The 9542-nt window shown below is 35.0% G+C and overlaps 1 protein-coding gene across 1 annotated transcript; it reads left to right on the plus strand.

Annotated features, from left to right (window-relative positions):
- Window positions 1-4157: 4157 nt before the first annotated feature.
- LOC117339060 (putative succinate dehydrogenase [ubiquinone] cytochrome b small subunit, mitochondrial) lies at window positions 4158-9106 on the plus strand. The gene is made up of 4 exons (XM_033900427.1): window positions 4158-4259; window positions 6718-6867; window positions 7351-7510; window positions 8347-9106. Exons 1-4 carry the CDS (start codon window positions 4169-4171, stop codon window positions 8504-8506), a joined length of 561 nt encoding a protein of 186 aa, XP_033756318.1. The 5' UTR covers window positions 4158-4168; the 3' UTR covers window positions 8507-9106.
- Window positions 9107-9542: the final 436 nt, after the last annotated feature.

Consider the following 9542-nt stretch of genomic DNA (forward strand, 5'->3'; position numbering starts at 1 on the left):
GTACTTCTTTTGTTTTATCTGTTAAACGCGATATAAGTGTTTTGTAACCGATACATATTCTGTTTAATTATCAAGAAAACATCGATCTATTGTCAACCATGAATAATTCGAAGTCCCGCTGTATCGAAGTTTTTCTGTTAGTCCCTTGAACTTCGAAACATCGAAGTTTGACTGTACTTGAGAAAGATATAATTTATATACGATCGTTGCCATTGAAATTATATAAGTGATTCGCAACAATTATAATATAATTGATACTTTCTGTACAGGTATAAAGCATAGGTACTTATTAAAAACCATCATTTTAGCTCAGTTTTTTATGATAAAACACATACAATTTATTTCATCGTGATTAATCATAATTAATACTTAAACTTATAAACTAGCAATGATTTTCGTGTATGATTTTTTTCAAATTTTATGTATTTTTTGCTATTGTTTTTTAATTGTGTGATTATTATGAAGTGATCGAGATCCTTGTGGTTTTGCTTTCCATTCGTGTCGCAAGTCATAACTTCACTTAAAAAGGGACTTTTAAAAGATGTATAAACATGTTCGGAGAATTACGAATTCTCATGTTTGAATGGGTTAGTATACCGCTAAACAATTACCAGGTGTGAAATTACGGTCCACAAGCTCGTCACACCTGTCACTGCACCACAGGTGTCTGTGATTTCTGGTGCTCTAATCGACACACGCCGATAATTGCTTGTGAGTTCACGTGTTTGGTTTCTGTGCACTTCAAAAAAGTTCCGAAGACATGCTTTTACAGGTTGTACATGAATTGAGCTTGAATTTTATTAAGAATTTCGTTTATACTATAGGGAATACATTTTCAACTTGTTGAAATCAAACGCCTTATTTTTGGAATTCAGTGAGTTTCGTTTTCCTTACAAACGAAAAAAAATCATATCTCAAAGCTTTGTCTATAGAATAATTAACCGAAGTTACCTCATTCATATATATATATACCCATGATGTTGAAAATTTACTCTATGAATCTTGTCTGGGAGTTACTAATCTTTCATGGACACGTTTTATCAATTGCGGACAATTACCCAAAAATCACAAATAACGGTATCATTGCTGTTTTGGCTAATACAAAATTCAAAATGATTAGCATTTATTTCACATCTTGTATTAAACTTGTATTACTAGAAGTATTATAGCCGAAATCAATACTGGTACATGGAAAGTGATCATAAAGCTCTCTATACGCTTAATAATTTTGTATGGGCTGAATATTGAAGACATTCAAAATGTTAGTTGTTCACAAAATTGAAGGTTTTTCTTTCATAAAATGCTTTAAAATAAATATTGTCGATGGTATACTTACTGTTTTAGACTTCAGTATTTTGGTACTACTTCGTGTATGGTTTAAACTTTAATGCTACGTTTTTCGTGATTTCGTTTTGTGACAATCGACGTTCTTAGTTTAGTAATTCAACTACATATTAGTTAATTAGGCAACTGCATCATCGATTCATTTGGGTTAAATGCATAGCCAATGGGACCAACTTTGATGGCACAAAGCAATGCATCGGTGGGTATAGTCTTTAAGTGTAAAATGATCTTTAGGCTGACCACTATGGGGAATTCACATTGCTGTAAATACCATCTTCCCTGCGATTCGTAGTAAAACAAGAAATACAATAATATTTCGTTGCCATTCAATAATATTTCGTTCCCACACAATACTATTTTGTTCCCATGCAGTAATATTTCGTTTCCACGCAATCATATATAATATTTTATATGATGTCCGTTCCCAGATACCGCAAGATATAACAAACACTGAATCTACCAACACAAGCATATATTATATCAGAGACATATATACATGTATATATGTCTCTGATTATATATTTGTATATCATGTCCGTTCCCAGGCTACCGCAAATTACAAATATAATGTGATTGCGAAGTGTCAGATATTTCCACAATCGGGAATGGTTCCTCAACACTTGGGATTGACCTCAAGATCTCTAAAAAATTTCGAGATTAAATGTTAGAAAATATTCGTTTGCACACAGAACTGTCGATGTCAGAATAAAATATATGTCTTCGTGGGCCTGTTCGTTTAATAAATGCGGTAGACCGGATCATGTTTTTTTTTCATGCATATATTTTGACGGACCTGTCGGTGTTAATGCAGGTATTAAAATTCTTAATCAAAACTCGTCTGAAAACAACAAAAAATTACCAGGTCCGTCCTTAGTTCATAAACGAACAACTCTAGTCATGGTCCAACCGTTAAGGTCTCACCATAGGTGCATAGCACGTTTATAAGCCCAAGACCGATTATAATTATAGGCTATTCTACCATGTTTGCTATGCAACGCCAGTTTTGATTGGTATAAAACCATGTATTATTTTCCAATAACCCACGCTCGTACCAATAATACACGCTCGTGAGTCACAGCTGTTACAATTTTATATACTTAATATTCACCAGTTTTATAAAAGCATACTATAGCCGAGTGGGGTAATGGGTTAGTCTTTCAAAAAATTTTTATCACGAGGCGAGTTCGAATCCTACGGAGCCCCCCTCCCCTTTTTCTTTTTCTTTTTTTTTTATCCTTTTTTTTTTTAATTTTCAAAATCAATGCCATATGATAGATGCTCTTGATCGTAGTACTGTATTGCCTGTATATTTCATCAACAAATAATGCAATACTCAAGAAATAAATTACAAGGTTTTTTCGGGGTTTCCTTGCTGTTTTTCTATTAGAAAGAGGTATATCTCAGAACTAAACAGTACATGGTAGAATAGAAATAATCAACTTTGACTCGTGTATTGTTGCAGGATATACAACTCGGACTCGGATATTTTGCAATTTTAATTAATAACACAGGCCTGCATGTGGCATTCGTTATTAATTAATTGCAAAATAGCCTCGTCCTCGTTGTATATCCTGCAACAATACACGAATCATCGTTAATTATTTCTTAAATATTCTCTTTATGTTAGTCAATAATCGGTCTTAGGCTTATAAACGTGCTAAGCACAATATGGTCTCACACAAGTCCCTGAAGAAAATATCTATATATGTCTCTGCTATTAGGCCTGAGTAAATAACACATGCAATGGATACTTTCTATATATACGAGAATAAAGAGTAGGATCTTGCGATTTAAAAAAATAAAAAAATATACACTCGTATAAATAGAAAGATGTAGAATTACAGGTGTAAAAAGGCGGGAATTTCCCAGGTGGGGGCTCCCCTGTCCACTGTTTACTGTTCACTGTTTATAAAGGCAATACTAATATATCCATATCAATGTCAATACATAGTATAATATAAATATTTCCTATGTAATTAATGGCTTTATATTAGTTCCTGTACATTCATGAATAAAAACGTTTATTTTTTCCAATGATCATCTAACATTATTTCAAATTTTATGACAGAATCAGCATTGACAACAATTTGTGGCAAGCTATTCCATAAATCAATAACTCGGTAACTGAAAAAATGTTTCCTTCCATCAAGACGACATCGCTTTTTGAATATTTTCTTATCGTGACCTCTGGTTCTATCAGAGACATATATACAGAGAGATAAGTAACATCGCTATTTCCCTGTATATATATCTCTGGTTCTATTCATCTTGTCCACATGGAAAAAGTTTTTTGTTATTCTACTATCGTATATGTTATTTACTATCTTAAAAACGTTAATCATATCTCCTCTGGTCCTACGGTGCTGTAGCGTTGGGAGATTTAACCGTTGTAGCTGTTCCGGGTACGATATATTTTTAAATGCAGGGATCAGTTTTGTTGCCCTTCTCTGCACATTTTCAATGAGTTCTATATCTTTTACTTTTGATGGGTTCCAAACACTTGCATCATACTCAAGGTGGGGTCTAACTAGAGCTTTAAATAGCATTTTGAACATGAGTTCGTCCAGATACACAAAAGATCTTCTTATCAGTCCAACTATACTGTTAGCTTTATTGACAATTAATTGTATGTGCGTTTTGAAGTTTAAATCCTCATCTATGGTGACACCAATGTCCTTTTCGTTCTTGACATGTTCCATGTTCATTTAACTGGTAGCGAAATCGTCAGTTGATATAAATTTCACAACATTTGACCTTCAAATGAGCGATTGAGGTGATGGAGTAATTGGTAATAACATATACATGTAGTTAAATAATTAGTTGTATGAGACCTTTGGACAGCGATAATGGAAGAGTTAGCTCCCTTAGAAGAACTCTCAAGATGGCGTCAAGCTCACTACTTCGTGCTTGCGGGGGTAAATAATGCATTTATATGTATATTTTACGTATTTCAAACGCTTATCGTCAATTGACTTACATTCCTGTTGTTGATGCAATGCCAGGCGCGAATTATCAGCCATTGTTATATTAAAAGAATTGAATGATGGCTATGTATGCAAGTTGTGTCAAGGTCATGCTTCAAAACTCGTCACCGAGCTCTAGGTTGATTTGGGGATTCGACCGGTTTGTATTTTGGAATGGGGCTACATCCTCTCATAAGCCCCACACAAGACATTTCTTCGTCAAAATATCTTGTTTGGTGCCGGTGCCAAAGGAAACTTGGACTAGATTAATTATGGAAGTTAGAGTCGAGCAGTCCCGAGCATTTTACTTTTAGTCCGTTTCCTGATCTGGCACTGTGTCAGTGTCTGGTGAAGAGCGCACTATTTAATGAAAACGTGGAATTCTCCGATACCCTTTGGTGTCGCTAAGATTTTGGTGCAAATACAATAAAATCGGGCGTGACATAACACATACTATGAAAACTCGGGCTACTTATTTTCAGCTGCCTTTTACCAGGGACATGTCCCTGCTTTTGTAGTAGGAGTGGGAAAATGCACGGCCAGACTGGGGTTCGAACCCTGGACATGCGAACACTAGCCGGATGCTCTACCAATTGAGCTACCTGGTCGCAGATGATCGCCGTGTCCAGTTCCACTACACTTTTCTCTCCCATTTTTGAGTCTTTGACCCTGATGACTTCACAACTCACAAGTTAACCCAGATTCAGGTATTCCCTTGTCAAGTATTCACTTCTCTTGAAACAAGGTTTGGTCACAGGCACCAAATGAAGTAGGGAAAGGAAAAATGCACGGCCAGACCCTCGCTTAGTCAAAATTTCATACTTGACTTGAGGCCATATTGCTAACTGTGTCCCGACACTTTATCACTAGCCCTCCACCTCTGGGTTGCGAGTTCAAAACCTACGTGGGGCAGTTGTCAGGTACTGACCGTAGGCCGGTGGTTTTTCTCTGGGTACTCCGACTTTCCTCCACCTCTTAACCTGGCACGTCCTTAAATGACCCTGGCTGTTGATGGACGTTAAACAAAATAAACCAAACTAATTGGAGTAATTGCTAACTGTGTAGGTCGCGGGCAGCCTAATTACCCTAATCAGAGCGCGATGGAGCAAAAAGAAAAAAATACAACATTCATTTTTATATATTTTACTGCTTATAATTTATAAATAATGAATTTTTGAATTGAATATAACAGGTTTTGGGAAATAATAATATGTCGATGAAACGGTATCAGCTAGATAATTCCACGTTTTCATATAGTAGTGCGCCTTGGCCCTACACCAGACATGGTGTCAGGGCCAGAGGAAACTCAGGCTATAAGATCATCTTACATTAGCCCGAGTTTCCTTTGGTGTCGGGGACAGAGCAAACTCGGGCTAATCTAACATATATTGTTCATGCATGTACCCTTATAGATCTAGATTTACTGTATGGAGCATATTATATAATTAACAGTTAACTTTGCATAAAGTTGTTGTAGACCCTTAGTTGAGAAAACATTTTTGGAAGTTGCATGCTGATACAGTGGCCCATGGCCATGAGGTTCCATTTGCCTCAAGTTGTTAAAGTAGTGAGTATCTAGGTCACCTTACTAGGTTTGGCTAACAGAAAATTCTCTTTAACCAGTAGTGGTAGGATGTCAGCCCAAAGAGCAAGAGTCACTTCTAGTTGGAGCTCCAGAGAGTGCAGATTATTTTTTGTTACTCCTTTTACACATATTCAGGGCTATTGACTACGGGTCTTCCAAACGAAAGCTACAATTTTATATAGGAGATTGAGAGGCTTCCTTGGAGCTAAAGAACATGGGTTGCAATTGTCTTTATGGGTAAAGATTTCGTGAAGAGGAGTATTGTAAAAGTTGAGATTAAAGATCACCTTCATAGAGTTACATGTTACTGTTAGTAGGAATTTTTCTTTAGCTTTGTGGAAGAATGTCTGCTCTTTGACAGAGATTGTTAGTTCTTGAAAGCCCCAGCATGGGCAGGTTAATTCCTTTTCCTATTAGTTTCCTTTGGCTTAAATGCATTTCAGTCTGGCATTATAATTATCTATATTTGATGAAAATATGTCTGGTTTGGGTCGTCAAAATATGGCGTTGGTGCCAGAGAAAACTATATAGCTAATTATATATAATTAAAAGGGTTTGTTATTCTTCTCTTGTGTGATAATGTTCCCCCCAAAGTACAGGCTGCATCTTGAGACATGATTTTACTAAAGAAGTAACAGTCTGGTTTCTGGTATCCTGCCACAAATAAACCAGGGTGCAGGGCCATTCATGATGCACAAACATATTGCTAGTTCTAGCTCATTTTAGGATTTTTTTAAATCTAGTAATCTGAAATGGGTTCAGAAATTTATCAACAAAATATGCCTATAAAATTTTATCTTGTCATGTTTTCTTCTTTGCTTTCAGGAGCAAGACAATTGTTCTTCAGGCCTAATGCATTACAGAAGGCTTTATCTTGCCAGGTCCAAAAAGACATATCTGCTAAAATATTTTCAACATCATCATCATCTTCAAGTCTAGAATATTTTCGTGCAAGGAGAGGTCCTTTTAAACCAGGTATATATGGGATAGAATAAGGGGTCTTTCAAATGTTGAGTATTTTAATTTAATTTCATCACTTTTATAGATTTTTTTTGGATAATATATATAAAAAGATATTTTCAAAAAACAGTAGTAGACAAGACCCTGAATAATATGAACTTTCAGTCTTGCATTGACAGCTTTATATAAATTTAAATTGGTGCTTAGAAAATTTGATTCCATCCTTAGAAATGTTAGGCAAGGCACCACATGTATACAGACACACAAGAGTCACTTATCACACTCAGTTCTTTAAATAAGACATGTAGGTGAAGATAAGTTTAACTTGTTTGATTTGCTGTTCCAGCCCTAATTACTTAAAAAAAAAAAAAAACTTTGCAAATTCTGCCAATCCATTAAAGACAAGCCTAAGTCGAGATTGCCCAAAAGTTTTTGGGGAAGGAAAACCATATTTGAGACTATTAATTCTTTTTTTTTCTTCTTTTTTTTTTTTTACAGAAGAGAAACAGAAGGGACACTCCATGCTGGCCTCAACCCATTGGAAAGTAGAGAGAGTGGTAGCCATCTCTATGATACCTATTCTGCCTGCCTGTATCTACATGGGAGGCCCTGTATCTGATTTCATCATAACTACTGCAGTGTTAGCTCATGGGCACTGGTAAGTTTCCATTTTACACTGTATGCAGCCCTCAGTAAACTTGACAATAAAAAATGTTGGCAAATTCAAATGATAGCAGGAAGTTCATATTGAAATGTTTCTGCTGCATTTCAGTGGAAAAGATTAATTAAAGATTAAAAGTGTTGTTACCCACAATAGTTGTTAAAAATTGTTTAGATTTATTTTAAGTACTTATCTTTGAATATATTGTAATATTCAGTGGTATGTATAACAGGTATTTTTCCCCAAAAAACATGTGTTGACATATATTTCACATAAAACTTGAAACATAATAAAAATCAATCACAGAAAGAAATGTTTGAAAGAATTTTTACTACCTATCATTTTAATTTACTATAGGTCTACATACAATGTAGTATACAAGTGTACATGTATTATCAAAATCATTCAGTTAAATACTAAAATAGCTATAAGTGTTATTAGGTAACATCTTGATGATCCTAGACATAGAAACCTACATCTAATCTAATAGCGGTCTATTGTGAAACACATTCATCGGGTTGGTAAGGATAGCTTTATTAAGGTTATCTAGCACAACCAATAAAGTTATTGCTAATGGTTAACAGTTCTGTTACCTTCCTCAAAGGTGGGAAGTGTCACACACCACCTTAATGCCATACTGGTCATTTACCACCTGGTATATCATTTATAAAGTTAGAGAAAGATAACAGAGTCACTAGCAATAATTTTATTGGTTGTGTTAGAGATAACCTTTTATATAGATAAAAACTGTGTTATTTTCCATGCTGTTAAAATTGGGCATTTCGTATCAAACCTGATGCTGCTTTCCTCAGATGTTCCCATTTAATTTTCAGGGGTGTTCACGGTGTGCTGGTGGACTACGTTGAGAAATTCTTCCCACCCATCCACTATCTCTGGTACATGGTGATGATCATGGGCTTTGCGGGCATGATGCATTTTAACTACAATGACGTTGGTATCACAAAGGCTATTGCCATGTTCTGGGCCTTGTGATATGATCATGTACTTATATCCAAAATGATTAAAAGAAATGACATTTTTAATAATGATGAGACACTACACTTAATTAGCGGGAAAAACCATTTTGCTTTTTTTGCAATGTTTGTTGGCATCGTTAAACTTTCTGAACTTACTGACATAGAAAGTGTACTTGCTTATTAAGTCATGATAGCGAACATACAGACATGATGTGACAAAGAATTTTGAAATGCTGAAAAATGTGTATTCTGGTACTAGATTTTCTTGGTTGTTAAAGAAGGCTTGATAGTTTGCTTCTGTGGCATACACACTGAATCTGATGATCACTTTAATACACTTTTGTGTGGTAAATAATGTAGATGGAAGTGTGAAGGAAGTTGATCTTTGAAGTCAGAAATTTTCAGGAATAGGAGGTTATAATATTATTTTATACATAAATTGAATGGAAAGGATGCATGACTTTGTAGTTCACAATATCTGATTTTGGGTTATTTATTACATGCATACTTTTAGAATTCTGTATTTGAATTCTATTTTGGTGCATAATTCATGAAAAAATCTATTAATTTGTGCTCTAAATATATATATGTTGTACAAAATAAAGAAATTTTGCTACTTAAACTGTTTGTATTGTCTCTTAAAAAATTATCTTCCCATTTTGCAAAAACAACAGAGAAGCTCAGAACACTACCATAACTAAACCATAATCTTAACTCAAAATTGATGAAAAAAGGCAAAAACAGTACAAGGAGAATATTAAAGACCAGGTGTTCTAGAAGGGTTAGTGTCTTCTGCTTCATCCACATCACTAGTACTAGTCATACAAATCTAGGTCTTCTTCGCATTAAGTCACACTCACAAAATAGTAACTTGGGGCATGACCGCCAGCAGGCAGCAATTATGTCTACTTTTTATTGTTCAAGAAAATACAGTAGAATATTTCCAAATGAAGTCATGATATTGACCATAACACTTTCACACAGTCTTCATCGACCTGCATCTCTCAAAACATTGTGTTATTTTTTTCTGTCACAGATATTGTGGTAATGGG

Source organism: Pecten maximus, chromosome 12 (genome assembly GCF_902652985.1).
Source record: "Pecten maximus chromosome 12, xPecMax1.1, whole genome shotgun sequence".
NCBI lineage: Eukaryota > Metazoa > Mollusca > Bivalvia > Pectinida > Pectinidae > Pecten > Pecten maximus.